General features: G+C 39.6%; 1 protein-coding gene across 2 annotated transcripts; it reads right to left on the minus strand.

The window, feature by feature from the left end:
* Positions 1–1,199: 1,199 nt before the first annotated feature.
* Positions 1,200–25,333, minus strand: ttyh3a (tweety family member 3a). 2 transcript variants are annotated; one of them, XM_062438107.1, is made up of 15 exons: positions 25,034–25,333; positions 24,107–24,339; positions 19,603–19,772; positions 17,310–17,421; positions 16,937–17,157; positions 15,900–15,995; positions 14,880–14,952; positions 13,927–14,002; positions 10,515–10,570; positions 9,733–9,825; positions 8,823–8,915; positions 7,890–8,026; positions 6,293–6,466; positions 5,803–5,878; positions 1,200–3,715 (listed from the first exon to the last, which is right to left on the minus strand). In XM_062438107.1, the coding sequence occupies exons 2-15, from the start codon at positions 24,230–24,232 to the stop codon at positions 3,644–3,646; spliced, it is 1,575 nt and encodes a 524-aa protein (XP_062294091.1). In that variant the 5' UTR covers positions 24,233–24,339; positions 25,034–25,333; the 3' UTR covers positions 1,200–3,643. The 2 variants fall into 2 exon arrangements, with proteins under 2 accessions (XP_062294091.1, XP_062294093.1); XM_062438109.1 differs by lacking the exon at positions 25,034–25,333 and having other exon boundaries at positions 24,107–24,408.
* Positions 25,334–26,058: the final 725 nt, after the last annotated feature.

The raw sequence follows: 26,058 nt of genomic DNA on the forward strand, positions 1-26,058 counted from the left end.
TAATGAAAGTTTCCACCAGAATTTAATTAGGATATAAAGTGGGTATAAACCAAAGTCTCAGTATGATGTGATGGTAAGCTCATTGCTTTGTTATTAAAGCTGATAAAACGTCGCCTTGTGCAGCTCAAACACACTCGTGTGTCTCCTGTCTGTCATGCAGCTGCTTGGCAGAAGCAGAGCTGTGGTCCATCCACCTGGCAGAGAGCCCAGTCAGACTCAGGAAGTGTCTGTGTGGGGGGGGTCAGAGGGTGCAGGCACCCCCACCCCACCCCTTCCATTCAGCTCCCCACCTCAAAGCATTAGTAATGCATTCCTTCAGTCCGGCAACAAGCAGGGTAATTCAATTTCCTCGACAGTGAGGCCGTGTGAAATTTCATTTGCATCTCTGCTCACTGTGTGTAGGACAGATTGTAAAAACTTAAATGCCGCCGTCATGCTTTGTTTGTTTACTGCTTTGTTTAGTTCGGCCCCCACAATAAACAGCGGGGAACCTGGGAGATGACGTAACCTCTATATTCATCTCTTGAGACAGAAAGCAACTCAAAAGAAAAAGTACTGTATTTACTGCCAAAATCTGACATTTTTGATTGCCAGAAGAGCTTTTAGCAGTTTTTTAACTGAATCTGACTTTATAAAGTCCATTCCCTTCTCTTTCTTTCTTTAATAATCCATTTCAACACCCCAACTACACAACACAAGGAGGCGGCGTTTGGGGCGGCAGCAGCAGCAGCTGGCTGGCGGTATTAAGGAAGTTGACAAAACCAGACTGGTGGCCTGGTGCTGACACTGACCTCTCGCCTGCTGTCGGCCTTGAGAGGTCAGACACACAATCAGCCTTTCTCCTCCCAAACTGATCTGTATCCAAGCCTGAGGTCTGTCACTGCTCCTCAGAAACAAATATCAACATACAGAGACTCTTTCTGGGAGAATAGCTGCTGAGGAAACATTCAAATCTTCTGGGCAGCGTTAAAATACAATAAACATCCCCAAGTACTGTTCAGTAGAAAAAAACCGACACATGCCTCTTCAGTAAATTAAGGGAACAACTGAGCCAGCAGTGAGAGGCAGCGATGTTATGCTGCTACCTAGTGTCTGTTTCTGGTCAGGATGGAATTATCCGATAACATAATCTGAAATCAATGAATCAAACAATCTGGTGCATTACAGTTAAAAGTTTGTTTAATTTTAAAACACAGCATCCAAGCTCAATATAACCACAGGTTTTACATGTACACAATTTAGAGATAGCAAAAAATGATGTATAAAATAAACTGATTACATCTACAGATTGTTTCCAAAAAAAAAGAAAAACAAAACAAAAAACCCAACTCAATTTAAAATGTAAATCTATTTACCGTATTCACATTAATGAAGCAACACATGTTCACATTTGTGCTTGCTACAGATTCTAAAATGAAAAACAAAACAAAACTACAAGCAAATCAAAAAAAAAAATTTTTAAAATGCGAAAAAAGTGAATTTAAAAAAAGTTAATGTCAATTTTCAGCGACTTTTTTTTCTCTTCCATTTTATAAACGTTTTAAATCTGTACAACAGCCTTGCATAACAAACAACAAAGAGAAAATGACTACTACCCAAAAACAGAGAGATTGCATCAGTGTAATGCTTTACAGAGCATAAATGATTTGAAAAAGTCAGGCTCATTTTCTCATTTGATTGCACAGGCAACCAGGAGCTGTCGACATTACAAACAGGCCTACAGTAAAGACATTTAAAAAGATATTAAGATAGTAAAAAGTTTGTGCTTCACTTGTTGGCACAGTCTCGAACACACACCTCTTGTACTGATCACGATGCACATATAAGAGAAGCGAGTTGAAGCAGCGATTATTACAAACATCTCACTCCACATTTGAAGGATCGTCATGCTTCAACAGGAAAAAGGAGCCCGACAGATGATTTCCAGACGATAAGAGAGAGCAGAGGCTAATCAGGCTAATTACAATCCCTTCACAGCATCCACTCACCGTTATCTAGTTGTTGCTTTTGTTATAAATGCTAAAACACATTTGTGAGACACTGCATTGCCAATCCATTTGGTTTCTCTTTGAAATTCTCCTACAAATTGTGATATGCATATTTTTTTTACATCAACTTGCATTAAGACATCTGTTGAGATAATCAGTGGGAGGATTTTTTTTAAACTTTAAGCTGTCGTATTTGGTCAAGAAAATCACTGCGTGCAGATTCAAGGATGTGTGTGGACAGTTCCTGGTTCTGTTAGGGGAGGATAGGCTTTACAACTGAACAGGAACATGGAGAGAATAACAAGCAGTCTGGTGAAGAGGGCACTGCAATCATCTTAAAAAGTCTAGAGTAATGTTGCAGAAGACTCCTCGGTCCTCCTGGGATTCACCATCGTCTTCATGGAGCTGTAAAAACATTACTGCTTCCAGTAGTATAAAAATCTCTCATTACGCTTTCAGTTATTTATTTATTTTTTCCTTTTTGGATGAACATCGTCATCCCGCTGAGACTCCTCTTGTCAAAACAGCTGCATTGCCATAGTGCAGCTCATCTTTGTCCTCATCAAATCCTCTGAGAGCATGTGCCAGAATCAAGTTCACAGCTTCGCAGCACTCTGCGGTTCAAAAATCTGTTACAGTCACTGCTGTGGAATAGTGGCTCATCTATACATAAAAAAAAATGCCACAGGAAATAACAGTTTTCAGATATCAGACCTGTAAGACATGCAATACTGCAGGATGACTGGTCCCAGACATCAGACTTAAGACAAAATCCAACAACAAGCCAATGTATTGTAAAAAATAGTACTAATGTGTTGTGCACATGTGATATTACAGTATGTCTACATTACCTGGAGGAAAATGCAAATCTTACTGGTTGATATAAGCAGATTTGCATCAACTTCCAGAAGCAGAAAGCTGACCTGAGGAGCTGAGATGTTGCACTATACAATGAATCTAAACTATGATGATCTGTGTCGAGTGTGTTCTGTGAGAAACGAGGTCTACACCTCAGGTGGGAGGAACACATTGGATACCTTCCTCACATATTCACGTGTAAGGCGTTTCTCTTACTCTGCCACAACAATGAAAGAGAGCAGTACAGTACTTTACAAAAACAACAACCAAAAGTAGCCAGTGTTATTGTCTATGAGCACTTCCAGAGTCCTCAACACTGCAATGCCTTGTTAGGTGTGACACTGTAAACGTCACGATGTGTTAATGTGTAGACGAATGACTGAAATAATATACTGGAGTGTATGACAGTGTGGGCTCCATCATCATCATCATCATCATCATCATCATCATCAGCAGCAGAGTTGCAGATGAACTCTCGGCAACAATGACGATCCTCGCGACGGTAAACATCGGCCAAAGATTGTAACATTTTTAGAAAATTATTCAAAGCTACGAGAGACTAAACACACTTCCGCTTCTGATTCGTGAGATGACTTTCTTGCAGGACGTCTTTCAGTTTTGTTTCAACAACCGTCAAACGAACATTTGGTTTCCCATTTCAAGTCAGGAAAGACAGATAATGATGCAGGGAAGCAGGAGGTGGAGTGACTGAATGGAAAAATCATCAATGAGAGAAAAAGACTGACTGAGTGACTTCAGAGACGTCAGTGCTGCAGACGGGATGTGTCCAGTGTTGTCTAGTGCGCTGGAGGGTTGTTGGGTTCTGGTCGGCTGTTCGCCAAGTACTTTGCCCGCATGCTGGAAGTGTACTGTGAATTAAAACAGAAAATGCTACTTTATAGTTAATTACAATGAGCGTATATCACTTTAAAACACAGTCTATGTAAGATTTTCTCATAATTCTATAACTTTCTAAACATTTTTTTTTGTTTTTTATGTTGGACTGTATGTTGGCAAACAATTTCAAAGGCTCAGTTTGTCCTTTGGCTCCAATGCTTTGCAAAGGAATTAAAAAAAAAAAAAGAGCCCTTTTCGTAAATAATAAATCAAATGCAGCAGTGTAGAAACATAAAAATATACATGCATCAAAAATCACCACTGAGCACAGATCAGAGAAAATACACAGATTACCTTTCAAACTAGTTACGCCACAGTGCTGGAATCTAAAGGGATCTTAAATTATTCAAATATAGAAAGAACATCACAGAAAACAGCTACAGAGGACCTGTCGAAATATACACCGATTTAAGAGGAAGTTTTCATGTTTTTTAACCTGCGTGCACATCGGCAGAGCCAGTCATTCGTAAACATTTATGATGCACACATGCTTTTTTTTTTTTTTTTTGGAGTACAGACGATACAAGCACAGAGAAGGCTGCATTTCAAACTCATGTGGAAACATTGTGTTGAATTGGTTGCTTTTTTTAAACTTTTCCCTTCAGAGCCATCTGGACAGCCTGTTGAGGATGTGAGAGCTGAGCACAGGCATCAATGCAGCCTCAACGAAACAGCACAACTTACCTTCGTTGTTACATTAGATATTTACCTTTACCATTAACACTTTATACTTGTGTAGTATACAATATTTGTTAAACTGGTGTGAGTTCACCAATTATTTTTATAGTTAAACCACCAAATATTGACACTAGGGAAAGGACATAAAAAATTTAAGCTGGATATATTCAAGAAAATTAACATGACCTACTTTTTGTATTAAACTTTTAAAATGTGTATTGTGTATTTAAGGACATACAAAAAAAGTGGTACTATTGTTTCCTTGTGGTAGTTTTAAAATATAAAGTAAGTGCATGTTACCCCAATTAGTTCCCCCTCAAATCAATCAAGACAAAGAAAATCCACATGATCAAACAGTTGAACAGCTTCTTAATTTGACGTTGACTCATCACTGACTCATAGAGCCTCGGGGCATTGTTACAGCTTCACATGTTCCTCCCAATTCGTCTGTGGTGCTGAGGGGTAGGGGAACATGCAGCCCGGGGCCACAGGAAACAAACATCAGGTGAGACACCAGGTGGGACACTTAGCAAGGACAGAAGGAGGGTGGGGGTGGTCCAGCAGCCCTGGTGGGACCTGAGTAGAGGGTGAGTAGAGCTGGGTTTGGGAAGTGGTACACAGGAGGAACAGGCCAGCAGGTGGAGGAGGCGGGCATGTTTAGTACCTGTTAGCATAGCAGTTGAGGTTACCAAAACGATCTTGAACTCTCCGAAGGCTTTAACTGCCAGCTGAGACCGCTGTTACTGTCCGCGGCAGTCAAATACAACTGTATGGATTCGCAGGGGAAAAAAAAAAAAAAAACGACAAGAAGAGAGTATAGAGAAGATACACAAAGCAGCGTCTAGGTCCAGGCAGACACATGGACACTAGGGGGGAGGGGGCAGGATCTCCGGTGGAGGTTCAGGTCAAAGAGGGGCAGGAGGGAATGAGTGAGGCCGGCTTTTGATACATTCGCTAACATCGCAAACTGTGTCAGCTTTTGTCAAGTAAAGACTGAAAACACTGCCATCAAAGATATAAATGATGTTATGTGACAATTTGACACTTTACTGATCTGTGCAGGTTCATACATTTTTGTTACACCTGCCTCTTCATCACAAAGGTAAGGTGCAGTGTCACCGGCATGGTGGCTGCTCACAGAAACCAGAGCCTGAGTCTTCTCCATGAGAAGTGATCTCTCTAAATATGTACTGTTAAAACTATGCCATGTAACAAAATGGTGATAATGGTTATGCATGTTTCTAGGCTGGCGTGCAAGACTATTTCTCCTTTTGTAATTGGGTCCAGCGATCAGGGTACTATGTTGTTAGTACAATCAGTCCTTCTAAAAGGCTGCCAAATGACCTGGAGGTCTTTCTACAGTTCTAATGTTTTCACTCACCGAGGGGGGAGGCGACTCTCGTCCTATCAGTGGCGTGTTTTCACAGCGGGAGGTTTGGAAGTTGGCGTTCTGAGCCCTGCAGAATTAAACACACAGCAAGATCAAATACAACAAGCAAAGAGCTGAAACAAACTCTACTCACTGCTTTGTAGACATGAAACAAAATACTGACTACATGCTACAATTCGCAGCATACCAAGGCCTTACGCTCTTTATGGAGTTTATAGAAGGATTCCCTCCCCCAGTTTTCCTAACACTGAGCTTCACTTGAGGCAGAGAGCTTTGGATTTCACAAGCATCACAGCTGGAGAGCAACAGCTGCATCTCTGCTGGCCAGGACTTGAGTTTCTATAGGAGAGCTGAGTTCCTCTCTGGGGACGTATAAATTGACTCAAGTACATGAGATATCTAATATCAGCCACACTGAGGAGAAGCCGGGCTTTCAGTTAGTGTTGCTTTGTATTGATAGTTTATTTAAGTGGTGACTTACATGTACTCTGTCACTGGTGCATTGCTGACAGTGTGGGCAGCAGCAGGGATGGAGGTCTCGCTGCCGTAGCTGCTGCCACAGCTATACAGACTGGGCATGTGGACCCGGTACAGATTATCAGGGTTTTGCCTTCCTCCGTGGCTCAGAGACTCGTCCTCGCTGTCCTCATCAATCCTGCAAAAACATAGACCACCACATCATGAAACCACCACCAGAGGGACCCCTTGTTCCATCTAACTGATGACAAAAGGAGCACAGAGGTGCCACGTGGTCACATTGTATTCATTCTTAGTCACGTTTTTGATTCAGTTTCATCATCGCCTGAGGGAGAAAAAACACGATGATTTCTCTGCGGTTTAAAACACAGACGATGCAGTTTTCCACTGACCTTAATGGAACTGAATTAAGAATTTAAAAATAGCCTCATGTAACTGGTGCAACTTCTACAAGAAAACATAAAGCCCTTGTTTTGCATGGTCACAATAAATTGTCCAATTAAGGCAGCAGCCTACTGTTACAGTATATAATAATATGATAATGTAACTCCACTTGATTCTTTTCAGACAATGGAGCACAACAGTGTGGACAACATAACAATAATGCACCAAAACTAGGTCTGCCAAAACACAGCAACATGACATCATGGAGCCTGTCTCCCTCTAGTGTTCATCCCACAGCTTTCTTCCTGCATATCTAATCCATGAGATAATGCACTTACATTGAGTTCATCTTACATCACATTAACTTACAGCTGTACATCAGGAATAAAAGATGACATAATAATTACACTAATAATGCTTCAGAACTTGTAACCTTTAATATAAAATCTAAATCCTCATAATAAGCTGCTATTTCCACCATAATTCCAGATGGGGTGAAAGGAATTAGTGTGCATGCATCGTTACAACAGTAAAACAAAACAAGCTTAGCGGGGACCACTGAGGAAAACAGACTGCTGCCGTGTAAGCCTTTGCTTTATAACAGGAAGCTCCAGCTGAGATCAAACTGATGAACATGCCCCCCAATGGTAAGGAGGGATCAGTTAATTATGTGGTGCAGCTGAGCTGACGGCTGTGCCTGGGAAACCACTGTTCTCATAGCGATCCTGCAAACCTCCTCTGCTGCTGATAGGACACAGAAATTACAATAATTTCACCCCCCCCCTCCATGCTGCAGAAAATGACACCAGCTCAGGCGGTGGTTATGATAAATTTAGGCCAACTCTGCACAATTACAGGGGATAAGGGGAAGTAATCTATTTGGGGAAGCAGCTGGAGCATTCTGGACATGTCCCAGAGGTAAACACAGCCAATCTTTGAACAGCAAACAAACACAAGTTTTACACAAACATAATCATGTTTCCTTATTTGTGCAGATTTATACTGGCTTACTTTGGCTGCTTCATTCCCATGCTGTGTAAAAACAAGAGTTGAAGGGTTGAAAAAATGCTATAAACCCATAATTAATTGACAGTCTTATCCTCTTAAACTATTTCTCACTGTATCCACAGTCCCGCACACAAACATGGCTTAAAAAGCTTTTGCGTTGCTTCCTATTTTGGGGAGTTTCTGAAGGAAGTGGGCAGTAAAAGTCTTACCTCTTTTTGTTCCAGGTGTGAGGCACACTGCAGATGATTGAGCTAAACATGAGAGCAGTAACGAAGGAGAAGAGCACGAGGTAGATGAGGCCTTCCAGTCCATCATAACACAGACCAGTCACGGCCTGGACGTAGTCCTGCAAAATAAAGAGAGAAGCCAGTTTTATTATAGCAGGTGTAAACAGATCAGATCGATTAACTGGAAACCTCTAAAGCATTTTAACACAAGGAGGAAAGAGCAAAATAAATATGAAGAGGTAGTGAAATGCTAGTGTTGCTGTTAAAAATTACTTAATATAGATTCTAAGAGGGTTTTCATAACGCATTGGCTTTACTTTCTTATTTAAACTGCTTCGATTTCTTACTTAAACTAGGTCAAACAAATGAGCTCACAGCTGGCCTACAAGAAGAAAAGCAGTGCATTTTTTACTTCGCACTACGCTCCACATTATCATGACTGCAAATCTCCATCCTGTGTGCCCTGCACAGGACTGGAACACATTTTGTATTCTACTGAAGATACTTTAAATTTCATGAAATAATAAGCTCTGGCATGGTAACAGGGGAGATGCTTGAGAGGAGAGGAAGAGCGGAGAGAAACAAAAGTTGCACGTGTGCACTTGGAATTTGGACGCCACCGAGGGAAAAATCCTCCAAAGCATTCAGACGGCCAAGTACTTGTCACTCAGCCAGCTTCATAAATGGTACATGGCCAGCATCAGTTGGACAAGAACTCACATACAGGAAATCAAATGTTATTTATAATGACAGGTGTAGCCAGCTGCATGAGCACAAAAGAAGGGTTGCTTTATACGACTAATCTGCACTACATAGATGTCAGAACAGATCAGTCCTCCAGCACTTTTCTAAGAGACGTGGAAATGTGCGACGGTAAGAATGTCTCAGTTTGTAAGTGTCCTTGTCCCGGCTCACCATGTGCAGGCTGCGACAGTCCACCAGCGCAGTGAGCTGATGTAGGTTGATCTCTGTGGTGTTAAGTATCCCCTGGATCTCCTCCAGAGTTACCTGGAAATGAATGAGGAAAAAAACACTATATTATATCTGTTGAAAGAGGCTTAACAACCATAACAAAGACATTGGAAAACAAAACAAATCGTATTTTTGACAATGTAATATAGACAATGAGACTTGTACTAAGTGGCAGTTTCCTACTCCTGCATAAATGGTGAAAGAAGTCAAGAATGACATAAAAAAAAGCAAATAAAAAGTTGGCCACAATTTTTCGATAGCGATTAAGTCAGATATTATCCATTCAGCACACGTGTCTTTCATCAATATGCATCACTGCACAGCAGCTCGGGCGGAAAAAGCAGATTTTAATGTATGATACATTTTAATGGGCTGTTTCCCCTTCTTCCTCTTGTTCTCATTACAGTTCCAGCGGAAAATGTGTCTGATTGCCTGATATAAACGTTTCCACAACCTCAGCACATTTCTCTGTGTTGGGGTATGTGAAGGGAAATATGCCTCTCTCTGTGCCCGGTGTCAGCTCTCATTTGTGCCTCGGTCAACACAGTGTAAGGACCAGCACTGGACAATACCGCAGTGTTGTATTGACAAGGGCCAGTGAAAGCCTAATGCAGCAAAAATGGACATAATGCAGGTCCCAGGTGGGCTGTCAGCAGATCTTTATGTGGACAGGTGCACTTCACTTCTCTGCAGGTCAGTGGTTTGGTCCCATTCATGGGGATATTCTGTCATCACTAATGGAACAATAGCACAGGACGGCTTGTGGCCTGCTGGGGAAGTGTGTGCATGGTAACAACCACTGTGTAATGGGGCATTTATAGGAAAGAGTGTATAGATGAGGCTGGAGACATACCTTAGTTTGCTTATACTCTCTGGTGGCAGAGCGCAGCAGTTCAGACACGTCATCCTGCATCTCCACTAATGCTTTGTGGCTCCCAGAAAGCTTCTGAAATAAAGTATAAATACTGTAGCAGTCCAGAACATCTCAAAAGTATTTCCTTTTTTTTTTTTTTTTTTTTTTAAATCACTACCAAGAGCCTTCAGCTGCTTTCTCCCTTTGCAGGTGGTGGAAGCATGCTGACAGTTTATGGACATGAGCTGAAAGTCTTACATATTGTATATTCTGTATCTATAAATAGCTCTTTACAGTTGCACTAACAATAGATGCGTGGACTTGCAAAGCTCTCAATAGTTTTGATTTATTCATGCACTTTTGAAGACAAAATGCAGGGAGTCCATTAAGACAAACTATAGATTCACAGCAAATTGAGATTCTGCCTCAGTGTAACATCCTTTGAAGTGAGCACATGATGTCAGTGCAGACACACAGGAAGAGCTGTTTTGCATCAGTTTTCCTGCTGGTAAAATGGGAAGTATTGTACTTTTGCCTGCAAAAAAAGGCAGTACAGTGGGAGTGACTCATTTTGCCCAGTCGCATTCTCACCAATTACAAGGTCATACATCATGCAGAAAATATGTCTGTATCATTGTGTCTGCAGAGATTTGAGTATTATCAGTATTAAATGAATGTTAAGAGAGCTTACTTGTATTCGTCTTTAGGGGGAAGATGGTTTGATATGAAAGGGTAAAAAACTCAAACATGCAAAAGCAAATTTAGTTTAATATGCAACCAACCTGCTGGAAGGGGTTGGTTTGTTCCAAACTGCAACTCAGGTAGTACTGCAAGATATCTGTGAGGAAAGAGGACAGTAGGAATATGTTAGCAGAGACACATACATTCATATACAGGGTCATAACATAATATTTGAAGGTAGTTAGTTGTTTAGTTTATGAAATGTCAGAAAGGGTGAAAACATTGCATCAAATTTTTTCAGATCCTAAGATCTTGAAAAAGCTTGTTTTGTCTGACCAAAAGGCCAAAACCCAAAGAAACTGTATATCATATATTACAAAGAAAAGCAGCAAATCCCTCTATTTGACAGACTGAAAGAAAAAAAGTTAAGGCTTTTTGCTTAAAAGAAAGATTAATCAATTAGTATCATAATAGTTGCTGACTATTTTCCTGTTGATCAACATACTGATTCATTGACTAATGGTTTCAGCCCTTTTCACTATGAATGAAGCCCACCAAAATGACAGCCAAGCTCAGAAAATGTTGAGCTTGTGGGGTGGAGAAAATGTGGATCCTGAAACCTAAATGTTACGACATTTAAAACAAATGACCATGACGTCCGAGTAGTTCACTATTTCTCTACTCGGATAAACTGTGTAGGAGGACCAGTCAGAGCTGTGTACACAGTGTGTTTTTTCAGACGAGAATGAACCTAAACATTGAAGCATTTTGCAATCAACAGCTGCATTTTATTCTAAGTTCATTCACTCATGTAGTTAGAAAGCTAATCTCTTAATTCTGGTATCTCTTATTTCAGAATTATCTTCCCAAAAACAGTTTCACCCGCCACTATTTTTGTTCTCAGACAGAGGCGGATGCATAACCATTTATTATTTGTTGCGTTCCCGGCTGCCCACAGTTTGCCTGCTACTTTGCACCTGCTGAGCTAATCCTGAGCTCTGTGGTGAAATGTTCCAAAAGAATAAAGTTCACCTCGGCTGTAATATTATAAATGAACGTATTTTCCCCCTTGACACAGCCACAATTAAGCGAGTGAGAAGCTTAGGTATACCCCTTCTTACTGCACAGAATCTCCCGAAAAACAGCACAAAGAGTGGTTACATCATTGTGAGGTACTGTTAATTACAACATGATCAAACTTGAATGCTGTTCACAGTACACCATGAACCAAAGCAGCTTGTAATTAAAGTTTTGGGCTTTCTCATGCCATTTCTTCCTACTCCAGTTACTTCTTCTACCTCGCAGTGTGAGTAGGAGTTGATGAAAAATCATTCATACGCGGAAGATTGTGTGACTCAAACGCTACAGCGATGTCCACAAATACAAAGCTGCGAGAACACCACCGACTACCTAACACATGGTGCCAGTGACGTGCAGACACACTGCTGTGTCAGGAGCTTATTTCCCACACAGTTGAGCAAACTCATGCGGACAGAATTTCCGGTGTAGAGTGCATATCAAGCAAGTCTGTGTCGATCCAGCCCTCGCATATACGCCCACACATGTAAATATCAGGGGCAGCAGATTTCCTGAAGTCTGACTTTGTTTGTACGAAGCTACAGATGCCTCATCATAGAGCGAAGGTTACTTTTACTTAGTCTCAACTGTGCAGACATACAGAGTTAAATCTTGCTGCCAATATACAGTGGGTTGAAAGAGGACACATTTATGACTCATAAAGATCAAATATACATTTAAGGAAAAAACTTTTGTATGATTAAATTGTTACTTTTGCCACTTTTCCATTAGTTCTACCCACATTACAGTGAAAAACAGTAAACCTACAGAGATATTGTTCTTATCTATGATCAGATTGATTATGAGTAAACCACAGATTGTAGCTACGGTGGTACATGATCGCCCACCAGATCATCCCACCAGGTTTCAGACTTTGGCAGTATAGGGGAGTCAATACAAGTTTAGTTCCAGTCCCTGGAGCTTTTGTCAAGTAGAGCATTTTGATATGAAAGGTTTTCAAAGTATTACGAAGGAAAGTCAGACAAAGCTCAAATATTGCTGATGTTGTTTTAAGCCTTGATATGGTTTACCAATTTTTAATTCAAAATAGTATGCTTGGAAAAACCCTGAATTTTCATATTGGGATGATATGCATCTCTATTTAAGTTTAAGCTGTCGCTGCTGCTTTTTATCCTTAGTAAAATACTCTACAAATTAAACTCTGAATAACACATAAATACTGACAACAACATGAAAAACTACACAGATTAATCCTCATTTTCTGTTTGTACTAAGAGCAACTGCCAGACATAAGTGCACAATGATGAGAAAGCAGAGGAATGAAAAAAAAACAGGCTGCTGAAATGATGCATGTTCAAGAAAATATCAACAGCCAACCAGGGAGGGAAAGTAATAAATCTACTGCAGTAATAACACACTTTGTCCTAGCCAAAGATTTACCTGTCACAGTTTCAAGCAGGCAGAGCATCAAAAATATACAAAGTAAGATGTAACCTCTTCAAGGCTGATGTAGGTAAAAGTAAGGTTTTATATTCATTTGCACTACTAGCATAACAGCAATACGCATAATGCATTCTTCACAGTAGAGTATAGTGGTTCATGGTTAACATGTGTTAAGACAGAAAATAGAACAGCAAAACCCCCCATACTGCATGAATCAGCCCGAGGCAAAAACAAAGCTTCATATCTACAGCATAATGCAGTCCAGTGAATAAAGTCAGTTGGTGCTCATGCTTCAGCTGAACCATACATCACATAATGCACAATGTTTACAGCTGATGCCCTGATTTCAGCAAGCAGTGTAGAGTACTTGGTGTGTTTTTCCACCTCCAAGCACCATATTCTCATTTTTCTTAGGGACTGAAGATGGATGCATAACATATATTGTGTCTCTGACCTTCTTCTCCACTGCTCTTATCTTCATTCATTCACTCACACACTCACTCTCTCACTCTCTCACACACACACACACACACACACACACACACACACACACACACACACACACAAACACACACACACACACACACACACACACACACACACACACACACACACACACACACACACACACACACACACACACACACACACACACACACACACACACACACACACACACACACACACACACACAGAGAGACCAGAGGCACTATAATTTCTTCTTTTACACACAATCCGATCATGGGACAGATTGGGCAATTACCAAAACGAGACGCGTTAAGAGTGGCTTCTGTACTGCTTAAATAGGAAGCCCATTGCCCTTTGACACTGCTGCAGATGTGGCAGTCATTTTTAGAGGCTTTTTATGGGCCATGGGGGGAGATTTAACAATGCAGCCTAATGTGTCCCCTCTACTTGGGAGATGACGAATATTCGCTGTTTTGTGTTCACTCAGTCAGATCTTTAAAATGGTGTATTACATCACGGTCATCTCAATTCATATGGACGACATTTAGTATATGCGATTCATACCTTGATTGACGACTCCATACTGGTTTGCTACTTTGGTGACGTATGTATCAGGAGAAACACAGAAGTCACTGGAGGTCTGGAAAAAACCAACAAACAACGAAGACAATGAAGAAGACGCAGCTGTGGTGACGTTTTCTGTGCATGTTAATAGCTTCACGAACGCAACATTTAATTTGCCATCTTTAATCTTTAATGGAACATGAGAGTAAGTGATTGCAAATTTAAAAAATACTTTTACAATTTGACACACTGACTGTTTCTCAGCTGAGAGCGATCACACAAACTACATTAAGCACATTTAGGTGTCAACAGTCTGATTCATTTACAGCCGAGGAAATCCTCCACATTCATATTTCATTTGCTTCAATACAGATTTACATTCAGCTTTTTTTGACTAATCTTAATCATATATTTGATGAGTTTCATGCTGCTGTATTCCGGTTTAAAGTAGTTTTTTCTTACATAAAGCAGCCAAATTAGATGCTTTAGTCTTTTGTGGACAAGGGCTTCTATAGTAAGGCTACAGTGCTAATCCTAATTATAGTTTGTAATCACATTTCTTAATCACCGTCATTAATCTTTAGGATTTGTAGAAAACACTGAGTGACAAAAAAAGTAATTGTAATGCCACACCTCACAACAATTCTGTATTAAAAAATGACATTTGTGAAATGTATGCTCATTGTTTTAACAAAATAATAATTAAGGTTGTATTTGTTGAAAGGTTAACTTATTGCCTTGAATGACATCATATAGGTGTTTCTGTTTTTTTGATCACATTAAATCAACATCTTGACTCTTCTACTGTACTGATTAAGACAAATAAAATGCATGTCTAAGGCTTAATTCTGCAGTCAGTGGATGCGGACAAAAAAATTGTTATCCAATTACAGGCAGTGAACTGTGAGGTTCTACCTGGAAAACAAGGTTCATGCGCTGACGGAGTAACTTACCGCAGAGACGGCCAACTCAAGCCCCAGGGAGGCCCAGCTGATTACCAAAGCCACTACACCAAACAAGCACACTCTGGGGAAATAAAGAGGAGGTGTAAAGTTTAAGTACCTTGAACTGGCATCGTTACAGCAAGACCATTCACATGTACTACAATTTCATATAGAGCAGAGGAAGATATATTAAAGTTGGTCTTTATTATGCATTAAGCCTTGTCATGCATCCCATTGGACCAGGTTTTGTTGTAAGTATGGCACTAGTCTCACCTCCAAATGCGTTATTCAAGTTGTGTAAATCGTGTTTATGTTGAACAACAGAGAGAACAGAAGGAGGAGGTGGAGCTTCTACAGCAGGAGCTTGGCAGACCCATTACTACAACAGGTTACCTATTACATACATTATTAAAGATAACTGCTAAAAAAATCATGTGCTGGAAACCCTATGGGGAAAGTGTGGTATAAGACAAAAAAAACAAGCTCAACAAACTACAGGTTGAGTCACTGCAGAGAAATATGAGTTATTAAACTAACCATTGTAAATAATGAAAATAGGAAATACTTAACACTTACACTATAGTTATGCACACACTATAATTTATTATGTGCAAAAGAATAGTGTCACTACATATGATATGATAAATAGCAGACTTTATTATATTATTCTCAATGCTCATTGTGTGTAAATAGCATTTTATAGCTTATATACTCAATATAAAACATAACTGCACTAGCTAAATACATAAGGGCAAACCTGTGGAATTAAGTGTCATGAAGTGTCATTAATAATAACCAAAATGCTGAGGATGATGTGATGCTAAATGAATTGTGACTGGGCTGATATTTTATAGAGCATGAATCTATCTTGGCTAAACTCAAATGACAAGGTGGATCTGATGAGTTGGGGGGGGCTTTCATGTACAGTAATTGCCACTCATTCAGTGACGACGGCTAAAATGATTTCCCAAGGCAGAGTCGTTTTTCCCTTAAGTGCTCTAGTGCACATGATCTTGTGATGAGACTCACCCTATAAGCGTTCCCTTGGAGTTGCGAATGAGGCCAAACAGCACCAGAAGGCAGATGAGGACATCGAACAGTAGCAGGCCTATGTAGCCCAGCCACCTGTGAAGACAAATGTCGTTAACAACACACCTGGCCAAGAGCAGCACAGCATAGTAACGCTCATTGAAAAACGTTGCCATCTTAAAAGGAAGTTCAGTAATCCAAACAATTACCTCAGAAAAGCAGAACTCTTATCATATAAACAATTTACTAGTTGCTGTAATGATGTGTAACTGCCTCGTGGAGTCTAGACACTCCCTGAAAACATAGTAACCATTTTGAGAAACTCTGTACTGATACAATTTGCATATTCACAATTTTCTGCATTTGTATGCAAAGTCAATGTAGTCCAGGGGGATGCAGGAACACAGTCCACAATGTCTTCTAACACAGTGAAAAACACAGGTGGGTTTGAGTTTCTTGGCAAGTCAGTTGCCTAATGTTATGCTGAATAAGTTAGATTCACTTCTTGTCTGCGCTTGACTCTGTTTCTTATTTTAGATTCACTCTTTTAATTCAGAAACACATCAGACAGAGCAGCCTCTGAAAACACTGTCTCGTCGGGGAACAGATCAACCAACTCTCAACCCTTCGACAATATGTGAACTCAATAAATGAGCGACAGTTTTCACAACACTTTAAATGATGATGATGTAGTGTGCCTGCACTTAATGTTTAATAAAAGGATATAGCACAGGCTAAAAAAGTATCATTGTCAAGCTGTCTGCTGTTGTCTGAGATGCTTGTATTCTTACTGGCGTTGCTGCTTCTGCCATTGTCAACAGTTGCGATTTTATTGCTGAAAATAAAGTGTTGATGATGATCCAGAAACTGCCATAATTATGTAAATAAGCTCCTAAATCCTTAGAAGATCCATGTTTGCACCTGTACACATCAGTGCAACAGTGAGACAGGCACTGAATTTAAGTTTTATTCTCCCTATATTAGTCTGTATGGCACTGTTAGTTTGAATGACAATGATGGGGCTATCACAGTCTTACCTGTACCAGTCATACAGCTCAATGTCAACGGCCAGCTCCTCCAGGGAGACGTCGGTGTTGTCCCAGAAGGGAATCTCCACCATCTGTCTGACCAGCTCGTCCAGCTGTCCCTGCAGCTTTTGGATGATGGACAGGTAGTCCGCATGCTGCGCATACTGGCCCTCAAGCTGTTGCAGATTGTCATCTACCGTCTGGTTCAATGAGGATGTACTGTCATATACCTAGACGCAACACAGAGGTCGACCAGGTCATGATGGAGAAGAAAAATTGAATCCAATACACATGTCTTTTGGTTGGGGAAACTGGGAATGCTCATGGCAGAAGGGTTATGAATTATTGAACATGTTGGTATAATTTGTGCTCTCAGTCCTACCAGCTTCTGCACGCCAGTGATTGTGCGGTTAGCATGGCGCAGGGAATATGTCAGCCGATTCACTCCATCACAAGTCTCGCCGTTCCCATAGAAACCGACAGCAATGCCAGCGCTGAGGGGAAACAAAAGAAAGGGAGGGGAGACAGGGTGGTGAGGAGGAGGGATTAGCTAAAAAAGACAGAGAGGAGACAGAGAGGAGAGTGAGCGAGGGAGATAGCTAGGCAGAGAGAGAGAGGCGTGTGAACTCCACATTAACCCTGTCGGTTCAGACCCCAGTCAACAGGCTCCTTTCAGTTCCAGTAGAAAGACTCCATACAGAACCATGGAAACACAGAGGAATGGACCAGCTATGCCCCAAACCCCACACTACCGCTGACAAAGGCTGTACTGAGGCAGGAGATCAGCTCTCATTTGCACAGACAGGCTTCAAGTTGCAGAAAAACAGCTCTGGCAACTGCATGCAACATTTTCTATAAGTTTGTGAACTGAAAAATGTTTTAAATATTGGGACAATTTTGTTATTTGTAACTTATGAAATTCTATCTTAATGTTTGGTAGAGTTGAAGAAACTGGGGTGAATATTTCTTTGAATGTCATGTGCATTTCAGTGGGAAAAATATTTTAAAAAGCCCTTTCTGTGCTCTGGGAAGCAATCTGAAGAGAGGAGCTTCTGTGCTGATATCTCTTCCTGTGTTGCAGCTGTTGGTCTTTTTGCTAACACCCATCCTATGCCAGGGTGAATTTTATCAAGTGGGGATGATGATAAGTGAATCACTTGAAGCTAAGTCGGACCAGTCTAACATGTCCAGCCAACAGCACTCAGTGAATCAATGGGTTTGCCCTCTTCCTGGACAGCTGCTAATCTCTTCCTCTCACACGCTGCAGTAAGAAAAGAGGTGAACAGGAGCAGCGTCACAGCAAAAACAAAACTCCCTACTGCTGTGTGAACCTGTGGAAACTCTTACAATATCGGGGAAAGAACATTTTTTATAATAGCTGAAAAAACAAAGAAAAAAATTCATGATAATCCCAAAATCCTCCACAGTCATGCAGAGTTTTGTGGAATGACACCAAGGATGGACTCAAAGCAAAACAAACACACAGAAATTTCTCATCTCTCTGACTCGATTTTTCCTTCTTTCACTAAAACACATTTGCACGTGGATACAAACACCCACACACACACACGCAAATACAGTGATTGTAATGCAGTTCTTGTACTCATCAGGTCCCCACGCTCTTTGTGCAATTCTGAGTCAACTGCGATGGCTCTCCAGTGGGCCATCAACAGAAGGAGGAAAACAGGAAACAAATTCAATGTTCAAGGATAGATAAAACATGTCCAGATGGTGTTCTCACACTTTAAATGTCTACTCTCAAAACTAAAAATAACAAAACATAAAAATTAAGTCTATGTACATTTGCATCCTATCACTCCTCCAGTCTTTTGGCTTTAAGTGTGCACATATGCAAGTATAATTGGACGTAAAGTGAATCAAAACTATGATACAGTTAATAACTCATCCATTCATCTTTGCAATATAATGTTAGGGCTGTCACTCTGGGTGTAAGTCCTACTTTAGATGGTCAATTCACTGCAATAAAGTTTTATATATTTCAGCTAAGAATGTATGTCTTGAGATGTCTTTAATTTGACCTGAGCTAACGGATTGAAAATAATATTTTGTGTGATGAACTGTGGTCATTTGCCAAATTTGAATTAGGGTTATTCAATGCAGAAACACAGAGGAGTCATCAATGCTGTCGACTCTGCCAACATGGAAATTTATTGATTAATGGAATCATAAAAGTGGATATTCCTGGAGGGGTTGTTGGTTAGTTTGGGGGTCATTGTTCTCTATCCTGCTGAATCTGCAGGTTGTGTTTAGCAAATCATTTACATATTCAGAGCAGTTTGGACAGCTGTTGACTGAAGACGTTTCTTTTTCTATATTTTTGCATTTGACTGCACAAACCTACAAACCTACAATAAGTAATATTAACTATGCAACTGGTGAATGCCATCTAAATAAAATGCATACAGTAGGCCTCTTTAAGATTATGTTGATTCTATGATAAATAATCCAATCCTGCTGAGAATCTTCCATGACTGGCGACCTACAGAAAGATCGCACTGTCTAATTAACCTCTGCTGCCAACACTGTGGATGCAGTAAAGTTTTACAACTACCACTTGTCTGTCAATGTTCTAAAACATCTTTTAAGAAAGAAAAAAAGAGGCACGACCCCGTGTTTAATGAACAAGACCGCTCTCATTGTGTGTTTCAGCTCACCTGCAGACAAGCGTTGCGATGATGACACACCACGCAGTGCAGCAGCAATCTGCGTTGGGCTGCTCGTCACTTTTCTTCCGCTGGCAGCAAAGCCAAATGGAATAGAAGAGCAGGAAAAGGAGGTCCAGGGCCAGACAGGCGAGCGCCAAACCTCCCAGTAGCAGAATGGACTGATGGATAGAAGAAGAAGGAGAGGGTTATAGAAACTTCATTGCTGATACCACTTTAATGTCAATTACAGCAGGGATAATGATCTTCCAAAGTGCCCTGCAGAGAAACACTACACAGTATGCTTGAAGAAGATCAATGGGCTTCAAATGTGTTGTCTTCTTATCTGAATGTTGTATTAAAAGAAACACTGTTACATTTGTCTTCTTTATTATGTGCACTTTGTCGACTGTATGCACCAGAAGCTTCAATTATCTTTTACTACTAAGTAGCTTACTGTCTTCAATGAAACTGGATTTTGTGCACAGGTGAGTGTAGCATCTCTACAGTAAGTTGTTTTTTTTTCTTCTCTGTGATTAGAAAAGAAAGGAAAAAAGAAAATGCTGCTTTTGATTTTGTTTTTGAGTGTGGGAGAGCCCATTCAACAAATGTGGAGCTAATTTGAGATTTGATTAAAATAAAAACAAAAACAACAAAATCCCTCTTTGAAGTGAGACCTTTTCAAAATGCAGTGTGAAAAGAAAAGGGAGAGACAAATACTGACAAAAACACCTTTAAAAGACTAAATTGGTAATATTTGCTTGATGTTACAACAGTCATCGTTATATATCGGCAGGATTTCAAAGGCAGCAGTACAGTGATATATACTGTGATAGTCAAAACCTCCCAGACAACAGCAGCATGTCCTATGTAGGTCAGACTGAGGGCATGTGTGTTCACTGTATACTCCTGAGGATTCAACGCCGGGTGCAAATTTCAATGCTTCTACTTTTGTTTTGTAAAAAGCTGAGGTTGATCTCTTTGTTCTGTTTTCTCAGCGAGTATCTGACACGCCCCAAAATGCAAAAGATTGTTGTCCTGTTCAGGGCAAAGATTCATTTCAATGTGGGACTAACTGCAGACATAAAGCTTAAGTCTTTACACCGCAATATTTGGTAAAACTAGGCTTTATCCTTATAATACTTAGTGTAGGGTTGGACGATATATATTGATATTATATTGATATCATGATAAAAGACTAGATACCGTCTTAGATAATGGATATCATAATATCTTTAAAAAAAAAAATCCGCAGCTTATACACATTGTATATATATGTTTGAACTGTGTTTATTATTATATTCATCATATTCTATAAAATGTTTTCCTGGACCATAAAATAGTGAATGTGAATGTCTTTTTTCCGTAAGATTAATCAAATACAAGGATTAATCAAAAATGCATTAATGACTGACAGGGATTTAATGAATGTGAATTGGTGTAGAGACTAATTATTTGTCAGAATATGAACAGTATGTGAAAGTTAAAAGCTGCGTTTACAGTTAATTGATGTAGTTTCTTTTAATTTACCACACTGTTTTAGCTGCTCTATTATTGGCCTTTACTCACTTAGTCATTACATCCACATTACTGATGATTATTTATCAAAAAATCTCATTGTGTAAATATTTTGTGAAAGCACCAACAGTCCTCCCTACAATATTGTTAGTGTTGACTGTGATAAAAACAAACAACAGACTGTCTGATCAGTCATGAATGCCACTGAATGACTTGGCTCCTGCATGCTGCTCTGCACAGTTAAGACAGTTGGTTGGACAGTTGAATTTGATGTTTCTGCAGAATTTAAGTATACCCCATCGTCTGACACGTGGTCATATGCTACTGAATAATGCAGTTTCAAGTATCCTGTACTTCTTGTCTGTGTTTAGTAGGCTGTAGTAGGCAACAGAAATCCAGGATTTGCTTTTGCATTGTCATCATATAGTCCCATAGTGAGCACCACCTGGTCAAGATTTCCCCTGAAGCTTGAATGAGTGCACTGACAACAATCTGTCATAATAGGGGGGCAAATGGTCATAGCCTGACGATAACCATTTTATTTTCTCTCTTGCCACATTAAAAATGTGCAAAACAGCTGCATTACCTGCAAATTTTAATAAAACACTTTCATTTGGCCATTCTTTAGCCAACTTTTTTCTTTGTGAAAGCTTTTCGAAATGTTTGAATTGCTATATTTAATACTATAACTTTTAATTGATTTTATTCTTTTACTGTTTCACTTCAAAGCTTTTTATATATGATTTTATTCACCATGATCTATTACTTCTGTGCCTCTGTCTTTATCCCTGTGCTCTTCATTGCTTACTTTTATTTCTTCTGTAAAGCACTTATTATTATAATTATCATATTATTATTCTGTGTCCACTGAATGCCTCCATCCTTTTAACAGTGATGTTTATGTTGAACTTTCTGCTGTAGACATTAGACACCACACCAATACATCAGCAAACTTTATAATCCAGCCAATGAACCTTTCCTGTCCCACCAGGAAAAGGCTTCCAATTATAACTCAGAGAGCGATACAATAAACAACAGTGAGGTGGTACAATAGTGAACTTTATCAGCAAATTGAATCCAGTGTCTCCTTATATTGTGTGGGTGAACTTAAGCCCAACTTTTCCACTACGTCATGAATAATTATCACCTGAAGAAAACCAGACAGGAAATACCTGACACTTCCTGAAATGAGTTACAGTGATATGAGAATATATGTACTTTAACCGCTGTGATTACTTTCATTTTCAAACACGGGTATCTGTACAAACTTTAGGACATCACCTTATGCTGATGCTAATGATGCATGTCGGGAACATGTCCTCCCATTTCTAAGCAAGCATGATTCACTTCTGGATTTTCTGAGTCACATTTCCACATAAAAAAGGGCAACTCTTTTATTTTAAGACTTGATAATGTCACACAAATATCACTTATGCCTGCCAACTTTCACTTGTGTTACAAAAAAGTACCTTCTGTCTGTCGTCATTCTTTCTGTGGTCTGTTGTGTCTGAAACTACAATGCTACATGGTCGATACTCAGTCTCCGAGAGGCTTTTACAAACCACACTACCACAGATGATTTGACACAGACACATTTTCAAAAAAAAAACAGCATAAAACAAATGAGGAAACAACAATTCTTATTGTTCTGTGGTTGAATGTACTCCTGAAGTGATAGAGTAGAACTCCTTATTGTGTCTGCTGCATTATAACAAAATGGACAAAAACCTTCATGTTAAAAAACACTGGATAAATTTGGATGAACAGATGAATTTGATGTTTCTGCAGAGTTTAAGTATACCCTATCATCTGACACATGGTCATATGCTACTGACTAATGCTGTGTCAAGTATCCTGTATTTCCACATTTTCAAGCAGACAACTCACAGAGCTACTTCTCTGAATCCTTAGGGTCGAAACTGTCAGAGGTGTCCGGTACTGAAAAGTATAACCTGCCCACCAAAGTGACAGCTAACAAAAACTAATTGCTTCAGCATAAATGAAGGCAAATTTGGGTTCTACAGACCTGCCAAAACTCAATTTTTCAATACGGAAATAAACTATCACTTGACTTAAATTTGGATCAATCTCTTAAACAATAACTATGTGAACAAATGCCATGCTGTTCTCCCCTCCCCCCAGTCGGTGCTGTTCATCAGGCTGTGTGGTCTCCCTCTGGACCCCTGCTGCCTTTTTAACCTCTTTAACCTAAGTACTCATGTTTTGTTTTTATAGCAAAGTTATAAATATCATATGCAGGTCGGCAACTATACTGGTTATTTTCATTATCAACTAATCGGTTGATGATTTTCTTGATTAATCAATTAGTTGTTTGATCCATAAAATGTCAGAAAAGTGTGACAACTGTCCACTACTGTTTCCCAAAGCGAAAGGTAACACCCTCAAATGTCCATAACCCAAACATATGAAGTTTGCTGTCATGGACAACTGAAGAAACCAGAAAATATTAAAATTTTGAGAAGCTAGAATCAGATCATTTGGACATTTCTTATCAAAATAGATGGCGATTAATTTAAAAGTTGGTAACTAATTGACTAATCGTTGCAGCTCCAATTATATAATACAATGAATACCAGTTATGTTTGACTTAAAAGGAAAACAATAGTTGAGAGACTGCTGAGGTCAAATTAGGTGGCTTGGATCACAGTATACTTTGCTAGCTGGCAGGTGTCTTAAAAAGGTCAAGACGTGGATATAACAGCTACACACAGATGGTGACATAGATCAAAAGGTGACGAGAGGTAACAGGTGCAAACAGGTCACCCGTCACTGAGAGGAAACACATCAATTTAAACGAAAATTCAAGACTGTACACCATCATGTTCTTACTTATCATACTTGAGTCAAACTGATGAATGAATCATTAATTGTAAACATCCCTGAAGGCATGTGTGTAATCGGTCTGGGAATCCCAACTTCAAGGGGTCATTTGATACTGAATGGCAAAAAAGAAGGAATGAGGTCACTCTGTTTTTACCTGTTGATATGTCCAGTCCTCAGGTTGGAAATCACTGCTGGTTTGCTCGAACTTCAAGTTGAAATGGGGAAGTCTGTGAAGCAGGTTCACCCACCATGGTGGAGAGTAGCTCACCACTGCTGCCATGGCGAGTTAGTTTAAATGCCCAAATAGTGAGCCACTTAGCAGACAAGCAAAGCAAGGGGATGCTTGAAACTGTAAACAGGCGAGGGACTCCACTTCATACAGGGGGTCTGTAAAAAAACAAAAACAAAAAAAAACAGAGCCAGTTGTTGTTGTTAAACTACTGTAAGAAACCATAATGGCGAGCTAGCTCATAATAATGCGTATTACTAGCTCATAAAGTTAATTGGTGCTCATTTCCTTATTCATCCAATGCATAATTTAAATGCCATCCATACATGTATTACTATTTAATAGAGGCAGATAGTAGCATTAAATGGAGGAAAGAAGTACGCAAACTTGACAACATTAATGTAGCTAGCTGGAGCTTTAACCTTGCAGATATTAGCTAGTATCAATGGCTTTAACCTGAAGCTTAGCTACTAGCGAGCTAGTTAGCTTGTTAACCAGTGTTTCGGTTTAACTGGTGACCGTGTTAACGGGTGACTTTCTCACATTTTAAGATACGTTACGAGAGGTTAATACGTCATCTGAACACAATTGAACTTACACAAATGGTTAGATACTTAGATATTAAAGACAGATTAAAAATTATTAAACTATAAAGTCATTTTTAGGAGAACGCCAACGTGAAAGTCACCAGTTAACACGGTCACCGAAACACCGGGTCAACTAAGTCAATGTTTTGTCTCTATAGCGGATATCCTGCTTTAATGTTAGCTGTTCAAATCTGCACCGTCGTAGTTCATTTAAATCGCAGTTAAAACACATGCTTTAAAAAAAATATGAGATAATAAGTCATACCCGTAATGTAAGCAGCGTTAACTCAGCTAATGTTAGCCGGTTTAGCTGCTGGTTTAGTTCAGTCCACGGAGACTCAGACTCGGAGGCGAATAACAACAATAAGTCTCTTTTGTTCCTCTTGACATTATGGTCTGCAGTAAGTTACATCCTGGTTTGTCCCAGTTTCTTATTCCTCAGTACATCTCTTTGCAGTTTTATTCCACCGAAACGACTCAGACAAGCCCCTCCGACTACAGCACAACCTCCATCCAAAGTGGAGCCAATACAGCGACTGTTCACGACATTAACCCAGCTGGCAGGCTACCCGGCCCGGCTGCAACACAGCCGCCCTCCCCGGTGTGAAAAATGACCCAGCAGCGCCACCCAGAGGCGACCTAGTAGGGCTTATGAGAGGTTCAAGTAGTGTTGGAAATATTGTAACTGCTACCATAACTGCGTTTGCAAAATTGTAATTATATAATTATAAAAAAGTGGGAATTTTCATGACATATGGTTTGCTCATAAGCATGAGACCATCTCAAAAGTTATGATAAAATTAGTGTAGAAGTTTAAATGCCATTTGTTTTGTCCATTATTGTCAATTCTTCAGCCATACTGCCTCTTCATTAGATTGCTATGTTATATTTTCATGTCTTAGGTAAATAGGACATGATGATATTGTGTGATAGTAAGTGTTTTTTCTCCAAAAACAAGTGGTGTAAAATTTAAAAAATACACTCTCTCTGCTCTCTGAAACATTAATCAAGGTTTGATCACCCATTTATTGATAAGTCAGATCGACAATTGATGCATTTTAAATAGATCTGTGGTATGAACAGTATGTAAGGGTTAAATTCTACATTTAAGCTTACACATTTTCAGTTTTTGTTAACATTGTCAAGAAGGTGATGATTCTGCTTTCATTTTTTTTTTACTATATATATTTTTGTACTACTTTTGTTTGTTTGTTTTATTGTTTGTGTACTTACTTATTATTTATTGTCATTTATTCTTTCTATTGATGCTCTTCTATTATTGCTATCCAC

The sequence above is a fragment of the Scomber scombrus genome, chromosome 18 (genome assembly GCF_963691925.1).
Source record: "Scomber scombrus chromosome 18, fScoSco1.1, whole genome shotgun sequence".
Classification (NCBI taxonomy): domain Eukaryota; kingdom Metazoa; phylum Chordata; class Actinopteri; order Scombriformes; family Scombridae; genus Scomber; species Scomber scombrus.